At 42.6% G+C, this 21,567-nt stretch overlaps 1 protein-coding gene across 1 annotated transcript in view; it reads right to left on the bottom strand.

Annotated features, from left to right (window-relative positions):
- Positions 1 to 21,567, bottom strand: part of DSCAM (DS cell adhesion molecule) — a 498,888-nt gene that overhangs the window by 16,558 nt on the left and 460,763 nt on the right. Inside the window, exons 29-32 of the mRNA XM_059840105.1 lie at positions 16,812 to 16,927; positions 13,849 to 13,998; positions 9,788 to 9,985; positions 4,600 to 4,902 (exon numbers count right to left, since the gene is read on the bottom strand). Coding sequence (XP_059696088.1) covers positions 4,600 to 4,902; positions 9,788 to 9,985; positions 13,849 to 13,998; positions 16,812 to 16,927 — 767 coding nt within the window. The remainder of the gene's footprint in view (positions 1 to 4,599; positions 4,903 to 9,787; positions 9,986 to 13,848; positions 13,999 to 16,811; positions 16,928 to 21,567) is intronic.

Genomic DNA, 21,567 nt, shown 5'->3' with positions numbered 1-21,567 from the left:
AGGGAAGGGAAGGGAAGGGAAGGGAAGGGAAGGGAAGGGAAGGGAAGGGAAGGGAAGGGAAGGGAAGGGAAGGGAAGGGAAGGGAAGGGAAGGGAAGGGAAGGGAAGGGAAGGGAAGGGAAGGGAAGGGAAGGGAAGGGAAGGGAAGGGAAGGGAAGGGAAGGGAAGGGAAGGGAAGGGAAGGGAAGGGAAGGGAAGGGAAGGGATCTTCTGTAAGTTTATGGTGACAACAGGAAGGCCAGGGAAAGTGTGGCCCCACTGCTGTCCATGACACAGGACATGGAAAAGGCTGAGATCCTGAATGCTTTACTGGCCTCAGTCTTCCCTGGCCAGAGCAGCCTTCAGGAATCCCAGGTCCAAGAGATCAGTGGAACAGTCTGGAGCAAGAGACTCAGCCCTGGTGGACAAGGATCAGGTCAGGGAATGCTTAAGCAAACTGGATATGTGTAAATGGATGGACTTTGATGGAAAGTGCCTACAAGGGCTGAGGGAACTGGCAGATCCCATTGAAGCCTCTGTCAATAACCTTTGAGTGACCATGGGATTGGGAGAAGTGCCTGAAGACTGGAGAAAAGCAAATGCCACTTCTGTCTAAGAGAAGGACAAAAAGGAGGATGAGACCTCTGAGCCTCATCTCCATCCCCAGGAATTCACCAGCAAACTCCTAAGAGTTACCTTCTGTAACTTAATTTTCAGCTTTGCCATTGGGTGGATTCATTTTCAAATTCCCCATTTATCAAAATAAGTTTTTTTTCTCACAGTCTTTCTTCAGACTGTCTTATAATTGTTGGGAATTATTTTGAAAAACAAATAGTACTTATTGCAAACTCTCAAAACTTTACTGCACCCCTAAGATGCAACTGGCAGCAGTTTGAAAAGGGAGGACAGACATTAGGTAGAAGAGGCAGAAGTGATTGAAAGTGACATTTTTTCAGGAAAATTGAATTGGCTGAGAAGAAAAGCAAAGCGCCGTTAAAACAGGTGAAAGTTCTCTTGAAAGAAAAGATTTTCTTCAAGGAAGAATAAAGTTATGCTGAAGCAGCACAGTGATTTATCTCAAATGTTCTTGTCTACTGAAACCAAATACCTGAAGATTTTTTTATTTCTTTGCCACGTCCTTAAATGGAGAATGACTTTGATTAATTATATTTGAATTAAAAGTTACCTCTGGCAAATTTCTGAAGCGGTGGGTAAAAGAAGAAACATGCCCAGTAAGTGTTTCCTTACTGACTTGAAAATTAAAATATTGGTCTCTCTGCTACTGCTGAAAGTTCTTTCCATCCATATGTTTTGTTTAAAACCCTTCATAAAGTGACCTTTAATAGTGCATTATTCAATATTTATGGGACAACATTCAAATTGCCCCACTGGAACACTCAATTATTCTTCCAAGGTAATGAAGCTAATTATTAATTTTATAATACATTTAATTTCCTTGCTGCAAAGGAAAGCTAAAGCTAATCAAGAAAAGTAAGGAAAAAAAATAAAGCCATTAAAAACAACAGAGCTAAACATGACTACATTCTGTAAATCACAGGAGAGGCCCTAAGGTTGTTCCAACCCTGGAAGATTTTTTACTCAAGCATAGGGACCAAATTTTGTTTCTATCTGCCCTCAAGAAAATCAGCTTTATATGGAATATATTAGAATATTTCCAAATACTAAATATGCAAAAGTAATGTATTTGGAACATGAAAGGAAAGAGAGCAAGATATTTGTTAAAAAATGATAAAAAATATCTGTTGACTGCTTGGAAGGAAAGAGTTCAGTTTTGACTTAGCTGTGAATGCAGATGCTCCCCTTTAGCAGAGTAGGGACAAATATTTATCTTACTCCTTTGGAGCTAGAAATGAAAAGTATTCCTATCTTTATCTATTTCTACAGCTCCTGGGTTTGTGGTTCTACCCTGTGACTACACAGAAATCAGCAATTTCTCCCACTACTTCATTTCTTACTTATTTTCCCTCTTATCTATCTGTGTGACACACTAATTTCCTGCCTGGAGTATTATAACTGTCTCTCTTCTGCTTGGGTTTTTTCTTCCCACATTTTTCTTGTAGCTTTCTCCAGCCAAACCCTTGATGCTTTCTTTTCAGAGTTCCTGCTTTTGAATGACCCTTCCTGATCCCACTGCCTCCCTTCCATTCCTCTGTGCTCACAACCACGGCTTGTTATGGTGACTACTGAACAAAAGACCCTCCAGAGATTATTCATTACTCTTTTTCACATAGAGCAGCACCTCTGATTACTTTCTGTGGATCTGAGTAGCAGCACTCACACTGGCAAAATTATAAAATAAAATAAAATAAAAATAAAATAAAATATAAAATAAAAATAAAATAAAATAATAAATAATGCAAAAGAAAAAAAAACAAAATAAAATAAAATAAATCATGTCTTCAGAAAGGAAACAAATATAATTATGATTTTTTCCTGTTTGAATCCTACTCTTTGAATCCTGTATCCTGTAACAAAGACTGACAAATCTTCTGAGATTTTATAACCTGCTTGATCTCAGAGTACCACAAATAACTTGCCTGTGCTGTTGGGAACTAAGGTATCAGTAGAAACACCACGTTTGTGATCTGGAAATGTGATTCAGCCCAATAGCTGGATGTACCTCAAGTACCTTTGTGGGAAATTTAGGATTTCTGTATAACTGATTATATGATTAAGTAGAAGTTGTTTATTGTTTATATTATATATATATATTTTATAGATTTTACAAATTATTAAGTATACATGTTTTGATTGGTGTTTTTGTTTTGGTGATTTGTTTTTATTTGTATTTTTGGAGTATATGATTGGTTATAGTTTAGGTGTTTTATAGTTTTTTGTTATTTAGTTTTTGTGATCTTGATATTTTTTCCTAGTCTCTTCTTTTTTAATTTGGTACAATTTATGTTTCAGCAGCTTTGATGAATTCTGGAGGCTTTGATAACAAATTTAGAAGCAGGCTGGCAGGTGCACACCATGGCTCAACCCTTGTAAATACATTGCAGCACACCTTCAGGCAGCAAGGAGCTGAAGCCTTAATTTTCTCCTTTCTTTTGTTCCCTCCTGATTTAGATATCCCAAGTTTGATATTAGGTGATGTCAAAAAGAGAGAGTGGAACAGCCCCAGGACATCACCAAAGGCTTGTTACAAGTCTGACAAGGCACAAGGCAGAAGGGACAAGCTCATCTCCTGCAATCTGTCTTGATGAGCAGTTAATGAGAGCCAGCTTTTGCTCCCAAGCACGAAGCAGCACAGTGAGACAGGGTTTATTAGAGCTGCTTGGAGCTGGAGATGGGCAGATGCACCCACATATGGTCTCATTTATGCCAGGAGGGTCAATGGCCTGATGGCTGCAAGTGTGGGGAGTGGATTTGATGGCTCAGCCAGCCTCTTCCTGCTCCTAAATTCCCATGTTTTTTGTATGTGGAAGAATATGTTCACGTGTTCCATTAGCTGGGATTAGGATTTTAGCTTTTATATTTATCATATATTTGTAAGCCTGCAATCCTTTAGTGTATAGCTCTAAATTCCATATCCAGTGTGAGCTGCTGCTTTCCCATTTTGGTCAGACACAATTCCTCTCCAGGCCTGGGGATCAAGGACACCTCAGTGCCTAAGGCCCTTAGAGATGGAAACAAAAATAAGTTGGGGGGAGCAAATTTGGAGTAAATGACCTGAAGCTGTAATTGGAAAATTAACCCCCAATATTAAAATGGACCAAACTTATAAAAGTGTGAAAACTCATGACCCATCTTCTATTATGGGTATAACCCCTGGGGGGGCTTTGTCTGCCCAAAATGTACCTGAAGGCCCTTCAATAAATATAACTACTTTTTATTCCCTTAATTTTGTCTGGCTTCTGTTTTTAGGTGGCCCCAAAAAGGCATCAGCACAAACCCCAGTGGGGCATTCACATTCTCTGAAAAAATCCCTTTGCCCAGGATTTTTCTCCTGGGAAGCTGAGAAGCCTCAGAGAAAAGGAAAACAATTCTTCTCTCATTTGCCTCTCCTGTGTTGTGGAATGTGTTTGGAGATTGTTCACCCACAGGTGATTGTTCCATTGCATTCTGCTGGGAGTTGTTTTCTCTCTTTGGCCAATCAGGGCCAAGCTGTGTCAGGGCTCTGGAGAGAGTCACCAGTTTCATTATTATCCTTTTAGCCTTCTGTAAGTATCCTTTCTGTATTCTTTAGTATAGTTTAGTATTCTGTAATATAATATAGTATTATAAAGTAATAAATTAGCCTTCTAATTGGATTCTGGTTGAGTTGTTTTCACTCATTGGCCAATCAGGGCCAAGCTGTGTCAAGACTTTGGAAAGAGTCAGGAGTTTTCATTATTATCTTTTTAGCCTTCTGTAAGTATCCTTTCTGTATTCTTTAGTATAGTTTAGTATTCTTTAACATAATATAGTATTATAAAGTAATAAATTAGCCTCTGAGAACATGAAGTCAGCTTCATCATTCCTGACATCTCTGCAAACACAGTACCCCAGTTTCATCTGTGACCAGTAACAGGAGATATTGTGATCCACCCTCTTCCCAGCCCGGGCGTGGTGTGAAACCCTCCCTGGGGTGTCCCAAACCTTCTCCCTGCTGCCTCACCTGGGCGATGTGCCTTGGGAACTGCCATGTTCATCACCCTCCCTCCATCCTGAGGCTTGGGGGGGGAGGCAGTGAACCTGCAGATGCCCGACTCGGAGGGCGTGCTGGACGTCAGGCTGTCCGTGTAGTCGTTGGTCCCTGCCGTGAGCTGCTCCGAGGACGTGTCTGAGATGAAGCACTCCGTGATGGTGAACTTGGCGTGCCTCAGCTGCTCTTCCATCTTGGCGTGCTCGTAGGCCCTGGCCAGCTCTTCGTAGGTGGAGGAGGCACTTTCTGTGGAGACCATGCTGCTCCTCGCCCGGTCTGAGCGGCGGGAATGGGATAATGGGAGAGAGAAAACATCTGCACAGTCTGGTTTTAGCTGGAAAGCCACGAGCATGGTGCTTCAGAGTAAAGCAGAGAGCCCTTGAAATTATCAAGGTGATTTAAATGATTCTGCTTCAAATGCCTGCACAAGTGTTACTTCAGTCAGGAACTCGACAATTACAGATAATCTAAAGTGAAGCCTTATCCTGTGAGCAGCATTCGGTGCCTTAGCATTAAATTCATGTTTCTTTTATGAAAAATAACCTTTACTACATGAAAAATATTCCTTTTTCAACAACAACAAAAAAAAACATTTCTCTAAATCTCAAATGCCTTCAAAAGGTTTCAAACCCAAAAACCAAATTTTGCAAAATAAGAAACAGCTTTTTTGCATTAGCTTTTTGATGCATCTCAGAAATATTTCACTGGGGCTATGTACAGGTGAGAAAGGAAAGTCTTTTTGTCCTCTTTCCATCATACATATATTTTTTTTTCCCTTTGGAAAATGCTGAGAACAAAGGTCAAATAGGAAGGCAGTAGCTCTCAGATGCTATCTCTCTAGACACCAGGTAAAACACTAACTCATTTCATTCAGAACAAAGGTCTTCAGAAAGCAATATCGGGCAACTACAGCCTGCAGTCATTCAGTTGCCTTTTTTCAGTGCTGCTGAAGCTAATGAGGGAATTCATATTTGACACACAGGTTATTATGACCCACAAGCTGTTCTTTTCTGCTGATGAGTTTCTGAGAATATCAATATTTCTTGAACAACACTGTTATTGAAGATGTAAATGGCTACTGATACATTAAAAAGCACTCTGTAAATGCAGGGCTCACTTCTGCAGGGCCAGAATTGCTGGGCTGTTGCACCCACAGTGTTCCTAATCCAGTGGGCTGGAAGAGCAGAGGACTTTGAAAAGTTCCTTGGGCAGAAGTCATGTTTCATCACAAGATCTGTGCAATTTCAGACATTGTTGGTGATGTTCAATAAACAGGCAGAGTGTAATAGCTAATTCATAAAAATGGACCTCCTGCAGCAGCCAGAGGCAAGCGTGTCATTATTGCAAATCTTTATCTTTTTTATTGTGTGCCTGCACCCCTGCATCAGTTTTCATTGTGCACAAAGAATGGTGCTCCTGCCACTTTCAAACACAACCATCCATTATTTAAAATGACAAGTACTTCTGCTCTAACTTGCTTAAGATTTGGAGCTGACCAGAACTTAACAGGGTTTCTTTTGATTTTTCTTTCTTTTTGCCTTTTTTTTTTTCTTTCCACCCACAGGAAACATCATTCTGGTTTTCACATTTGATTTGTACAGCAGACCTCAGTGATGTCTTCCCACATTTCTGGTCAGCTGGAAACTCCCAGGAGGGAGCAGCTGACCAGTGCCAAGGAGCAGTGCCTGTGAGTATCGTGGTCATGCAAAGGTCACAGCTTGATCCATTGAAACTCAGGACCTGCAGCTTCCCACAACCCATGCCAAGAGGCAGAATATTCCAGAACCAACCTGCCTGAGCCCCTACTTTAGATTTGATGGAAGTTTATCCAAGCCCAGGGTGAACTTTATGAAACTTCTTGGACTTCATGAATACAGATTGATCAGGAAATTTCTGATGGCCTCTGGTTAGAACATTAGAACTTGGTCACAGCTATGAACTGCTGCCAGGCATTTCTCCTAAGCTCAAAAGCTACTGCTTTGTAAGCCTGGAATTGTTTTGATAAGTGCTAAATTCTGCCAAATATCAACTGCATCAACCAGCTCCTGAAATCTGAACTCCAGATTGGAGAAGTGACCAAATGTGCACATTAGCTCAATTGATTCTTGAACACATAATTTGGCTACATATGTTTATTTGAAAGTTTTAAACTTCTAAAGCACTTAAATTAAATGGACTCTGCTCTTTTCCCAGAAACCAAGTGGTTTAATAGAGCTGCTTTTTGGCACAAGAAAAGCCTCCTTGATTTAAAGCTTGCTATCCCTCACATAAATCACTGTGAGCTCCAAGGTAGACATAGAGAAGAAAAGTAGGCTTGTTAAAATATAGATTATAAAGTCTGTTTACATAATTGGATGTAGTTTATCTACTAAACCACACAGTAAATTTTATTTCTACCCTTTGCCACACATATTGGAAAATATCCTTGGGTGACAACAGGTTGGAACACATCCAAATGCACCTGCAATCTGGAGTGTCTACAGAAAGGGTTTCTGAGAGGAGATTTTCTATTTATATTTAGATTTGTATATTTAATAACCTTAAAAATTTATGATAATTCTACCTGAAGGTTGTCAGCTGGCTGGAGGAATCTAGTGACTGCTATAACCCCATGGAGAAAACATGGGGGTTTAAGAGGGTGAATTATGAAACACTGAGAACTCCAGGCTGTAAATTCCTAAATATGAGTGAAGTCAGATACTTATACAGAAAACAAACCAGTCATCCTGGTTTTTGTGGTGAAAGGCCATTCACTCCACTGCTTTGTAGCTCCAGCCCATCATGAACACCCTTCTCCTAAAATTAGGAGAGACAATTGGCAATTCCTTCTGAGGAAGCCAGAGCAAGCCTGCCTTCACTTTGGTCAGAGTTCCCTTGGAGAACTATTTTACCTTTATTCTTTTTAACTTTTATTACATTTACTTGATGATTGTTCTTCCAATTAATAATTTAGTAATTTATTTGCCTTTTTTTATTACTTTTTCAGCATAAGACAGTGGAGAAAGGTTTTTTTTTCCCCAGTTGCATTTATGATGTGAAGGCATCAAGAAGACATGAGGGCTGCAGGCAGGTATTCAGTGTCTCCCCATTTTGTCTTGTAGAGGAATAAACCCCATACTGTTTCTCAGGAAAATCCTGGCCAGCTGCTACAGAATTCAGTGTTATGAATGGATTTTTACTTGGACTCTAATTCCAGAGTTTTCCCTTTTTTTTTTTTTTTTTTCCCCCGCTCTTTTCCACTGAGAATGAACATATCACACAAACAGGAAAATAAAAACACTAACCTGAAGGTTGTTCACATTTTAAAATCATTCCAAATATGACTCAAGAATATTCTTGCAGACTAATATCATCCATTCCTAGTCAAATTCTCCTCCTTTTGCTTTTTGGTTTAGGAAGCTACAGGAAAATTTACCACCATGTCTTTCAAAGGATGTGTGTGGAATGAGGAACCAGAGGCACAATATTTGTTGTCATTATCACTCCAAGCATTTTTGGCATCCCTCATAAATATCCTACAGAAAAAACCACCTTGGCAAGGTAAGAACAACAACACCTGAGCTCCAAACAAGGCACACCCAGGAACAGAACAGGTGGCACAGGCTCCCCACACAGGAGGTGGAGCTCCCACCCTTTGGGGACATTCAGAATCCATCTGGGGACGTTCCTGAGCAGCCAGCACTTGCTGATCCTTCTTTCAGCAGAGGGATTGGACTGACCAGTGCTCAGGTGTCCCTCTGGACCTCAACCTCTGATCCTGTGACTTGGGAGGATCCTGTCAGCAATGGAAACACCAGGAGCTGCTGGGATCCTGTCAGCAATGGGAACACCAGGAGCTGCTGGGATCCTGTCAGCAATGGGAATGAGCAGCTGCTGGGATCCTGTCAGCAATGGGAACACCAGGAGCTGCTGGGATCCTGTCAGCAATGGGAACACCAGGAGCTGCTGGGATCCTGTCAGCAATAGGAACACCAGGAGCTGCTGGGATCCTGTCAGCAATGGGATGCCAGGAGCTGCTGGGATCCTGTCAGCAATGGGAACACCAGGATCTGCTGGGATCCTGTCAGCAATGGGAACACCAGGAGCTGCTGGGATCCTGTCAGCAATGGGAACACCAGGAGCTGCTGGGATCCTGTCAGCAATGGGAACACCAGGAGCTGCTGGGATCCTGTCAGCAATGGGAACACCAGGAGCTGCTGGGATCCTGTCAGCAATGGGAACACCAGGAGCTGCTGGGATCCTGTCAGCAATGGGAACACCAGGAGCTGCTGGGATCCTGTCAGCAATGAGATGTCAGGATCTGCTGGGATCCTGTCAGCAATGGGAACACCAGGAGCTGCTGGGATCCTGTCAGCAATGGGAACACCAGGAGCTGCTGGGATCCTGTCAGCAATGGGAACACCAGGAGCTGCTGGGATCCTGTCAGCAATGGGATGCCAGGAGCTGCTGGGATCCTGTCAGCAATGGGAACACCAGGAGCTGCTGGGATCCTGTCAGCAATGGGATGCCAGGAGCTGCTGGGATCCTGTCAGCAATGGGAACACCAGGAGCTGCTGGGATCCTGTCAGCAATGGGAACACCAGGATCTGCTGGGATCCTGTCAGCAATGGGAACACCAGGAGCTGCTGGGATCCTGTCAGCAATGGGAATGAGCAGCTGCTGGGATCCTGTCAGCAATGGGAACACCAGGAGCTGCTGGGATCCTGTTAGCAATGGGATGCCAGGAGCTGCTGGGATCCTGTCAGCAATGGGAACACCAGGAGCTGCTGGGATCCTGTCAGCAATGGGAACACCAGGAGCTGCTGGGATCCTGTCACCAATGGGAACACCAGGAGCTGCTGGGATCCTGTCAGCAATGGGATGCCAGGAGCTGCTGGGATCCTGTCAGCAATAGGAACACCAGGATCTGCTGGGATCCTGTCAGCAATGGGAACACCAGGAGCTGCTGGGATCCTGTCAGCAATGGGAACACCAGGAGCTGCTGGGATCCTGTCAGCAATGGGATGCCAGCAGCTGCTGGGATCCTGTCAGCAATGGGATGCCAGGAGCTGCTGGGATCCTGTCAGCAATGGGAACACCAGGAGCTGCTGGGATCCTGTCAGCAATGGGATGCCAGGAGCTGCTGCTGTCCTGCTGTCCCTGCAGGGAGCCCTGTCCGTACCTGTGTCCTGCGAGGGGCTGACACTGTAGCTGTCACTTTCCTTGTCCACTGATCCTGCTGGCCTGGGCGTGGGCAGCCTCCAGTCTGTGGTGAGGGTGTGGGCTGATATGGTGGGGTGGGGTCTGTTGAGGGTCCACTGGCTGGCGTAGCGGTTGCGCGCGGTGGGTCCGGTTTTGGCACTCCTCCTCGTGGTGGGATCTGTGGGGCATGGCAGAGAGGGGGTGGGAAGGAAACCAGCCCTGTCAGAATCACAGAGTGCTAGAATGTGCTGAGCTGGAAGGGACCCACAGGGATCATCCAGTCCAAGCCCTGGCCCTGCACAGACCCCCCCAACAATCCCACCCTGGGCATTCCTGGAGCGGTGTCCAAATGCTCCTGGAGCTCTGGCAGCCTCATTCATCCAGCCACCTCGGGGTGAAGAAAATCCACCTTTTCCTAAAATCCAACCCAATCCTTCCCTGACACAGCTCCAAACATTTCATAGAATCACAGAATAATGAGGTTGGAAGAGACTTCTAAGATTGAGTCCAACCTATGCCCCATCACCTCAACTAGACTCTAGCTCCAAGTGCCATGTCCAGTCCTTTTTAAACACATTCAAAGATGGTGATTCTACTACCTCCCTGGGAAGAACATTCCAGTACTTTAGTATTCTTTCAGTGAAATTTTTTTCCTAATATCCAACCTATACCCTCCCCTCCTTGTGTCCAGTCCCTGGTCAGCAGACAGATCAGTGCCTGGCCCTTCACTTCCCCCTTCCAGAAGGGGATGGCCACTGAAATCATCTTAGTTAATAAAACCCAAGCTCAAGACATTTTTTTTGGGGAAAAGAAATGAAGTGTTAATGCTGATCATTACCAAACTGCTGATGCTTTTCTAGAACTACTCTCTTTCTAATGAAACTCTACATTTTATCAAGGGTGGAACTGAAGAGCTGAAGGGCCCCATCATTCTTCCATTGACACATTCATTATCCCTTTACTCCAAGACAAGCAGTTCTCCAGCACCAAAACCACTCTGAGAACTGAAAGAGCACAAGGCAAGTAGATCTGGTCAGGAATTTCACACCACACCTCAAGTGAAGTGCAAATTATCAGCACAGATGTGCCCTCAGAAACACTCTGCACCTGCTGTCAGTTTTGAATAGATGTGCTCAGAAATGTGGGGCTATAATTCCCTTTTCTGCACATACTGTTGCTATATTACAGTATTGATCAGCTACAGATTTCCTATTTTAACAAGTGGCCAAGACATAAAACATAAGCTGTAAGAGTGCCATCAGAATTTCAGTTGGAACAAGTTCATAAAGATTTGACTGCTTTGGAACAATTAGTAAATTAATGCAATTTCTCAAACTTTAAAAATCACCTGCTACTGGTTTAAGGTCATCAATGTTGTACTTTTAAAATTAACTTAGAGATAATATAGTGACCAAGATTGTAAAAGCAAGCTATGTGCCAAAATTGACCTCCTTGAACTTATTAATAAAGAGTTCTGCCCTGAAAATGATTCTAACAAAGCAAGGGCAAGAGAAAAATCATTATGTGGCAAATAGAGAGTGACTACATCAGCACTGAAGGAATTCTCTTCAGAGCTTCTGAAATGATATCACTAACAATAGAAAGGGTGTTAGGAATGAAAAATTCAAATCTATTCAAAACGTTCTTTGACATTCAAATGGTGAAGTTGTCAGTCTTTGAGGTGAGAGACTTTAGCAGAAGAAATGGAAAGAAAAAGCAATACCCAGATAATGACTCTGAGCACTGCTTCTGCCCAAGCATTCCCAGTGAGAATTTGTATTCTGCTGCTTCAAAGAAACAAGGTATTTATTTACAAATAATGGTCTGATCCTTCTCCTTTTTTTCCCCTACAGCAGTGAAAAAATTAGAACCTGGTGCCACAGATAATTGATCCTCCTGGTAGTGCAGCACAGAGCTGCCTCACATGGACAACATCCAAATCCATGCTCAGCATGGCCCAAACCAACACTTGGGAATGTGGCACGTGGCTGTGGTGTGGCCAGGAGTGAGCCTCATTCAAAGGAGAACATGGAGAACAGAAGGAGAGTGCTGGTCTGGAGAAGAGAAGGTTTGGGGGAATGCCTTCAATGTACAGAAGTACCTGAGGGGCAAGAGGACAAGAGGGGACAAGAGCCAAGTTTCTGTCAGTGGTGCCCAGTGAGAAGACCAGGGGCAATGGCCACAAGGAGAAACTTGGGAGCTTTGTCCTGAACATCAGGAAAGACTTTAATGTGAGGGAGACTGAGCCCTGGCACAGGCTGCCCACACAGGGGGTCGAGTTCCCATCCCAGGGGACATTCAGAAGCCATCTGGGGGTGTTCCTGAGCTTAGGATCTGTGTCCAGCCCTTGCTGACTCTGCTTGAAGCAAAGGGACTTAACTGAGCAGTGCCCAAATGTCCCTCTGGACCTCAACCTCTGATCCTGTGACTTGGGAGGATCCTGTCAGCAATGGGAATGAGCTGGGAGAGCCTCTGCCAGCCCACAGGAGCTGATGAGCAGGAGCTCTGCTCCAGCTGTGCTGTGCCTCTGTGAGGGGCTGTGCAGCACAGGCACAGCAATTCCAGAGCTGGCAGTGGGATGGGAACACAGCTGGTGCCCTGGCTATGCCAGCTCTGCTGTCAAACACCACTGGAGAGAGCTGAGGTCAGCAAGGCAAAGGTTCACAGAGCAACTCTTCCATAAATAAATAAATAAGGACAAGAGAAGAACTTCAAAAATGCTGTAAAGGAGTATTTGTCACTCAGTGAGTGTGACTGGGCTCACACAGGAGGGTCCATGACCTCTGAGCCACCCAGCTGGGCTCTGCTCTCCTCTTCACAGCAGAAGTGGTGGCTCTAGACAAAATCCCATCACCCAGCTTGCAGCAAAGCTGGATTAGTGCCTTAAATCCAGAGAACATTACCTGGAAGTCTTTGACCCAGCCCTGTGCACTGCTGCAATCAGATCTGTACTGCCTAATAAAAGTGCTGGTGGATTTTTATTTCCAAGCAGGGCTGGACACAGATCATATTCTTGCACATGAGTTAAATCCACATTTAATCTGAAGGAATTATCTCCCTGGCTGCAGAGGAATCAAGCACACAAAGAGGCATTAGAAAGGAAGGTGCTATAAAGTTCTGTGGTATGACATGGGTGGGAGGTTTTGGGGTGATGCCTCTTTCCTTATTAAAAATCTGGTCCTCAAGAAATGACCTGAAAAAAGATGAAAGGGCTAAAAAAGCACCAAGGCCAGGACTAGAACACCTCTTATTTAAAAGATTGCAGTGGAAATGGGTTTTTCAAATTATCTGCATTCTAGCAAGTGAGCTTTCAGCATTTATGTTCACTAAACTCAACAAGTAAATTCTGAAACGATCAGGGGACAGAAATAATGTGAGAGATTTCAGAAATTGCACATTGCAGTGAACTGCATTTTGGTAAAATTTCTAACTCATAACTAATCATTCAACCTTAGTATTTTTTTTTAGCCATTTACAAAGATATGGAACATATTCATGAGAGTAATGAGAAGAATGCATTGCATCAGTATATTAATTTATGATAGTATTTTAATCACTAGAAGAACAACTTGGCATGAATATATCTGGGAAAAGCAATTTACCATAATAACTAAAGCCAGAAATACAACTTTTTCAGAAAAAGTAATAATGAGAATTGCTTTTTTTTTTGCCTGATGGAGAGGTAGGAGGAAAGTTGCTTTTGAAATACAATAAAGATTGATCACAGAGGGAAAAAAAAAAAGTGTATTACACACTAAAAGCCATTAAGGTAATTTACCCAATAAATTCTAGAAATTAAAATCTAGCATGCATTTGGTTTAATGAAGGCCAGGTATGAATGATTTCAAATTGCACCTCCATTTCAGATGCATATGCCATTTCCCCCATATTGAATCACTAAGTGCAATAGTTTAAGAAATGCCCTCTGCTGACCTCAAAAGATTTCTCTCCACTCTCAGACAGAAAGATGAGGATGCAAATACAGGAGCAGAGCAGTTATTTTGTTACAGCTTTCTCCTCTCTATTTTCTGATGTGCTTACTTGTTCCTGGCCGGGCATCAGAGACATCCACCAGTGGCCCTGTGGCTTGTGACACCGACTGGTAATGGACAGTGTGGGTGACAGTCAGGGACTTCTGCTTGGACGTCTCTCCAAAGTCAGCATCAGTCAGCAGAACTGTTGATCTGTCATCTGTAAGTGGGAAAATAATCAGATGATGAGCACAGAATGTTGGGTTTGCCTTCTTCAGAGCTTTGCAGGGAGTCCCCAGGCGTCCACAGCCCAGGGACACCGCGGGCAGAGCAGCTCCCTGTCACTGTCACATTTTCTGAAAAATCCCTTCGCCAGGATTTCTTCTCCTGGGAAGCTGAGAAGCCTCAGAAAAGAATGGAAACAATAATTATCTGATTGCTTTGGAATGTGGTCTGGAGGTTGCTTACCAACAGGTGAATGTTTGCTTGGTTCCATGTGAATTGTTTTCACTTAATGACCAATCCCAATCCAGCTGTGTCAGACTCCCAGAGTCAGTCACGAGTTTTATTATTCATTCTTGTTCAACCTTCTGTCTGTATCCTTTCTCCTTCTTTAGTATAGTTTTAGTACAGCATTCTTTAATATAATATAATATCATAAACTAATAAATCAGCCTTCTGAGAACATGGAGTCAGATCCTCATCTCTCACCTCATCCTGGGGACCCTCACAAACCCCACAGTTGGTCACCCCAGGTGTGTGGCATTGCTCACCCCTTTGTGGAGTTGAAGGACAGCTCCCTGCTCTCTGCAGGGCCCAGGGGGCTTTGAAGGGAAGTTTAAACCTCTGGGTTTAAACTCAAATCCCATATAAAACTAAAGAATAACTTAAATTTTTCCTGGTGATTTCACCTTAGAGACGTGCAGCTGGGGCAGACAAACACCCTGACAAAGAGCTGATTTGTATGTCATCATTTGTGGCCCTAATTCCTTCATTCCCATCCTTTGAACACTGCCCTCTTCACTTTCAGAGAGCTCAGATGATGTTTCCAACATCTTATTTCAACCTCATATGTTGTTGATGTTTTCAGCAATATATTCCCTTTATTTCTTTTTATCAGCATGATTAGCAATGTCCTCAGTGCACCCACCCCTATCTTCCCAAAGGAGGTTGTTAGGGGGTGTTCCCAACCAACCCTCTCTCCCCTTTTTCTGCAGAGACAGAATATTGCAGAAGGGATGACACTGACCCAGGACTGGTTTTTATGCAACTTCAAATAAAAGTGTGAGGTTAAGCCTGACCTTGGGAAGGAAGGAAAAGGTGAGCACTAACCTTTCCTGCTGTGTGGTTCTGCTTCTAGTTCTTCCCTGTGGGGCAGGATATAGTCACCAAATTTCTACACAGACCTTCATCATTGCAGTGCTATACAGCATTTGCTTCCTTCTTTTCAATTTTTTTTCCAGTTGTGATCTCTGTATGGTTTTTTTTTTTTTTTTTTTTGCTCCAAGGAAGAATTTGGTCCACTTGATCATGGATGGTTTAATAGCAATAAATCTTTCACTGCCTTTGTGCTTGCAGAACAACTATTTGGTGTGCTATCAGACTTTCTTTTGCATTTTTTACAGTCTTTTTATCCATTCAGGACTGCAAGAAAAGCCTCAAGGATTTCCTGCTGGGCTGTGCTATATAGTTTTGTAATGTGTTCTAAGGAACTGACAGCAGCAGGACTTCTGGGCATTTACTGGTCAGCAGAGGTTGATCCACTCCTTTTAAGCATTCCTGGGTTTTGTTTTGGATTTTTTTTTTTTTTTAACTTGACAAGACACCATTAGGGTGAACAGCTCTGCACAATAACAGAACACACATTTTTTACCCAAAGAAGGCTATAAATAGAATAACATTAGGAATCAAATCACTCTGTCTCTGGCAAAAGATGAGCTCTTATTCAGGTTGGGAATAAAGCCTCTTGGCAGCAAACTCTGTCAAACCCTGCCAAAATCCCTGCTTATTCTGGGTGGAAGCTGCCTCTTAGCAGGGCCCTGATGGCATTGCTGCAGCTCAGGCTCTAGGAGTATTTTCACTGGAACCCCCCCACTGCTCAGCAGCTGCCACTCAAAAGTTAAAGCTGGCTTTAGGATGAAGCCTGGCACAAAGGGCAGACTTTGGGAAGCTCAAATAATGATTTTAGAAAGTCTGTAGGTCTCCTTTTCAAACCAGGAGGTGCAGAGATGCTGCTCTCAGCTTGCTGACTTTCCTCTCTGGCCACACCATCCCTGGATGCTGTTACGTTGTCAGCTTCTTTTACACAGATTTTTATCCAAAAAATGTAAAGTTAGAGTCTAACAAGGTCAGGCAGGAGTCACAGTGTGTGCTCATATAGTCAGGACATCAGGCTGCATTTCCATTCTGAGTTTCCAGATATTTTAAATTATTTGGGAAAAAAAGCCCAACACCAAACAATTCTGTTTCTCGTGACACTTCAGTTAAGTGCCAGCCCCATGAGCAATCTTGTTTTCTGTATCATCAAACAGTTTAGATTTGAATTTTGCATGGATACACAGAAGCTGAAAACTGATCAAAATGTTGAAATATCATGTGCTAGGAACAGGTGGATACAATATGCAACATGTACATTTTAAAAGTTAGCTGTGGCAAATCTTCCGATACTGAGAGTGCAGTTTCAGAATTTTATTTTCCTTTTAAGTAATGTCAGTGATCCAACTGCCTAGGCAGAGCCAAATGAGAAATCAGAATGAAAATCATAAAACTGCCAGTCCTCAATTACATTTTCTTCAAGAAACTCCTTCCAACAGCTTCATTTTCCTAATGCCCTGCATTATTTTAGATCCTATACTGAGATTACTTTTAGTGGAAATGACTCAAAAGGGAGAGAAAATAAACCCAGTTCAGTTTTCAAATTACTTTGTAGGTCTTCTCTCTTGATGTGATCAGCAGGGAAAAGGTGTGGAGGAAAGGAATCCCACCTAAAAGAGCCTGTTACATTAACCAGGGGGAAAAAAAGCTCAAATTTACCAATGGTCTCCATGGTGTCCCTCTCCTCTATCAGCAGCTGGGCTCTGGGAATGTCTATGTGCATCCTCAGTGTTTGCTGCTGCTTGTTAAGAGTGTCTGATGTCCTGGTGTTCTTGCTGAAAACAAAAGAGAAGTGAAGATATTAACATTCAGCCTAAATGAAAAGATATTTGCAAACTTCCTCGTTTTCAATCTGTCCAGCTCAAAACCACCAATGTGACCATAATCAGCAGAAACCACTCACACATTTGATTTTGCCCTCTTCAGAACAAGTGCATGGTATTAATTTATTGCACGTGGCAAGGCATTAGATGAATGCACAGTGTGGAGGGATGTGGTCTGTCCTCCATCAGCAGGAACCTGAGAATTTCACACAGTTTTCTTCAAGGGCTCTCATAATGAAATTAATAAAAACACTTTGGAAGATGGATCTTTTCTTTCAGTCTTCATGAATCTGAATAAAGCAATATGCAGCTGATCAAACAGGTTGGTAGGAAAATGATGTCTTGAGTAATTTCTAATTGTTTTTTTATCTTTTCATTATTTTTAATTAGCTAAGTTTCAAATATCAGTTTGACTGATAAATGAAAAAGCAAATTAATAACTAGGCATACTATTAATAGGTTGCATAAAATAAATAAAGCCTGTAGTCCCATTGATGTTCCAAGACAAAACTTGCAAATCTTGTTTACATTTGTGGATTATGTCTAATTGATTGATGCAATAATCTAAAAAAGAACATAAACCAATTATTTTATCATCGTGCAAATTGAAACAATTTCATTTTGAAGTTTGTGTACCAGAAAATGACTTCTTAAAAGAGCTGTCTACCAAAAGCAAATGAAAATGGATGGTAAAACCAAGTGCCACAGTCATTTCTAGCGCAGAGCTTGCACCAAAAACCCTTCAGACTGCATTAAACAGGAACATTTTGCCCTTTTAGATGTAATTAATCTCTGGATGAAATGAAATATTTGCAAATACTTCACGCAGGGAGGCTGTGGAGAGTTGAGACAAATCAGCCAGCAGCGTGATCCAGGTGCTCAGGCTTCAAAGAGCTGTAAGATCCAAGTGGAGGCTCATTTTCTAGTGTAAAATAGCTGCAGATCACTCAGTTTAATTCTGCTTTGGCAGGGAATTATTGCTGTTAATGGAATCAGCAGAGGACTGTTAAAGGGATAAGCTCAGTTCTTCTGTGAGCACGGGAGATTAATGCACGTGTGATCACAGAATCCCAGAATGATGAGGCTGGAAGAGACCTCTGAGAGCATCGAGTCCAACCTATGCCCCAATACCTCAACCAGACTCTAGCACCAAGGGCCATGTCCAGTCCTTTATAAACACATCCAGAGATGGTGATTCTGCCACCTCCCTGGGAAGAGCATTCCAGTACTTTATTATTCTTTTGGTGAAAAATTTCTTCCTGATATCCAACCTGTACCTTCCCTGACATAGCTGGAGACTGTGTCCTGTGATGAGCCCATATCTCCAGGAAATTCGTGTTAACTTCCTGCTGTGTCTCCACATCAGCAAGCCCTGATTACCTCAGGTTTGGACATTCTCCTAGAGACTCTTTTTGGAGGAATTTTCTAGCCATGTGGTCAGTGGTTCTGCTCCAAATCCAAGGGTGAGATCCACAAGGCACCTGGGAGCACCCCTCTGATTTTCACCTCCTGGCTTTCCCTGCTGTTGTGGTCCCCAGCATTATCACCATCTACACATCCCAAATTTAATGTCTCTCTTCTCCTGGGTGATTAGAGGGTGCTGCTCCCATCACATACACATGGATATTTGAAATGCATTCAAACAGGCCACAACTGGTGCCTCATTCAATCATTATGGAAGCAAAATATCAGAGAGCCCCCCAGGGGCTTCCAGACTTTTCTCCATACATAATCAGGGGAGAATGGTCATCACAGAGTCTTACTAAAACACATAAATTTTCAAAGACATGTAGAATTGTCAAATGCAGATAAATTCCACACTGGCATTCTCTAAGTCTCTGCACGGAGTGGATGCCACTCAAGTTGCTAAAATGTTGAGAGAATCAGACAGTAATATTTTATCTGCATGCCAAATATGCTTGGATAGAGGTCCTTGGGAAGTTGGACTGCTCTGGACTTGCCCAAAGTTGTAAAGCAAATGTAGAGCACCTGTTCCAGTGCCTCACTGCCCTCTGAGTAAAGAACTTTTCCCTGATATTTAATCTAAACCTGCCCTCTTTCAGTTTAAAGAAGGAAACTGATTTTTTTTTTAATGTCTAATTTCAATAATCCAATAGTTACAGGAAAAACAGAGTCAGATACTTCTAGAGTCTGTGCAGTCCCTGAGTCTGGGAAATGCATCCCTGCACCCCTCTGGGGATGCAGGAGACAGAGGGATGGGATCAGACTCCTGCTCAGAGAATGCAGATCCCAGAATGCCAGAGCTGGAGCTCTTCACAGGATGAATGCTCTGTATTTCCATTATTAGAAAGCACTCAACCAACACAGCAACACATTGCTTGGATCACAGGGAGCAGGAGCAGTGTTTTCCCCAGATTTGCAGTTTTACTGCTCACCTGACAAGAGAGAATTCCCAATCCCAGTCTTGGCTCCAGGGATAGTTTCATGCAAAATAGGTGGGAGGTTTTTCAAGCCAGAACTGGAACCCAGGCTTCTCTCTATTCAGGAATATTCCCTGCTATTCTTGAGAGTTATTCCTTGGTTTGTGGGCTGCCTCTCCTCCTCCTTGCTGAGCTAATTAATTCCCCTGCATGCAGCAGTGACATGGGGTGTCCAAACACAGCACAGGCAGGTGGCAGAAGCAAGGGGGTTGTTGCTGATTAGGATGCTCTCTCATTCTGGCTCAGGGAATTTTGAATTCTTTTTTTTTGCAGACCACAACAGCTCAGCTTTCAAGTTATAAAATCCTAAAGTGCCAACAGCAATGAAGAGCCTCTAGGGCTTGGAAACAGGGCAAAGAAGGTTTCACTTTTGAAGCTTCCTAAACTAAATTCAGGCAAAAATATTTTAATAGTTTGGTGGATGAGGAGTCCAATGATTATTTCTTTAAAGGACAAAATGCATCTATCTTTATTTTTTAAACATTTACAGACATAAAATCCCCCAAAATAAACAAGTGTTTTTTTTTTTTTTTTTTTTATTTTTCAGACCCTGTAAGGATCTGTGCATAATAGAATTAGTTCTCTCTGGTTCAAAGAATCTCTGAGCTCCAAATCATTAGGCACTGGGAGCCTGTCAGGAGACTGGGGCACAGAATCACAGAATCATGGCTTGGGTTGGAAAAGACCTTAAAGATCATCTCATTCCAACCCCATGCCAAGGGCAGGGACACCTCCTACAATCCCAGGGTGCTCCAAGCTCTGTCCAGCCTGGCCTTGGACACTTGCAGGCATGAAGGATCCACAACTTCTCTGCACAACATGTTCCAGTGCCTCATTGCCCTCTGAGTAAAGAATTTCTTCCTAATATTAAATTAAACCTGCCCCTTTCAGTTTAAAACCCTTGCCCCTTTTCCTGTCACTGTCTGCCCATATTAAAAGTCCCTCTCCTTTTCCTAAGCTCCTTTCAGGAAATGAAAATGCCTCAATGAGATATGTCAAAAAACATATTTTATGAAAAATCCTTTCACTAGGATTTTTCTCCTGAGAAGCTGAGAAGCCTCAGAAAAGAAATGTAAACAAGAATTATCTGATGGCTTGGAATGTGGTTTGGGGGTTGTTTACCAACAGGTGCATCTTTGATTGATTCCATGTGAATTGTTTTTAATTCATGACCAATCGTGGTCCAGCTGTGTTGGGACTCTGGTCACAAGATTTTATTATTCATTCCTTTCCTTTTTAGCTTTCTGATGTCTCCTTTCTCTTTCTCTAATATATTTTTAGTATATCATTTTCTTTTAATATAATATAGATCATAAAATAATAAATCAGCCTTCTGAAACATGGAGTCAAGATTCTCATCTCTTCCCTCATTCTGGGGACCCTCAAACACCACCACAGAGGTCTCCCCAAAGACTTCTCCATTCTGAAGAATCCCTCAGTATTCTCAGTAATTTGCTGTATTCTTTTACTTTACTAAAGTTCCTGCTTTTATCTCTATTTAAAACAGGTATTTTTGGCAGGTATTTGGTCAGAGTACAGCTTTTATGTTGAGTCAGTGGATAAAGGCCTTTTCCAGAGCAAGTACATTGTACAGGGCTTTTTGAAACAGTCCACAGTTGTAAAAACATACGGGAAACTAAATCAGAATATTTGGGGATGAAAGATTCTTCACCTTATGTCCAAAATTTGAAACTTCAGTGAATTGCTAAACAGATTCACAGTGAACTGTTGCAGAGCATGGCTGGAGTGATGCTTTCACCCAAAAGAAACATTGAAAATCTGTGCTTATCCAACAGCAGGGGCTTTTATTTGTGAGTTTAAGGTACCAACAATGAGTTGTGCAGCTCCCATTAAACTGCTGACTTATCCTGCTCCACAGACTTTGGCTTACACAGCCAAATGAGTGACTCTCAAAGCAAAGACTAAAGCTCCGTTTTTAATCCTCTTTACACATCCTCATGAAAATCTCCTCAAAGGGAAAGATACACAGAGCTCTCTCCAGCTCTCACACCTTCCTACCAAGCAGGGAATCATCTGGTCTGCCCTCTCCCCAGATGCCCCCTTTATTGATAGCTTTATCACAGCAGATTTTGGTGAAATCATAAAGATAAAATATAGCAGGGGCTTTATCATATGTGACTGTTGTTTTGG

The sequence above is a fragment of the Haemorhous mexicanus genome, chromosome 2 (assembly GCF_027477595.1).
Source record: "Haemorhous mexicanus isolate bHaeMex1 chromosome 2, bHaeMex1.pri, whole genome shotgun sequence".
NCBI lineage: Eukaryota > Metazoa > Chordata > Aves > Passeriformes > Fringillidae > Haemorhous > Haemorhous mexicanus.
This window is presented reverse-complemented; position numbering and strand designations above follow the sequence as displayed.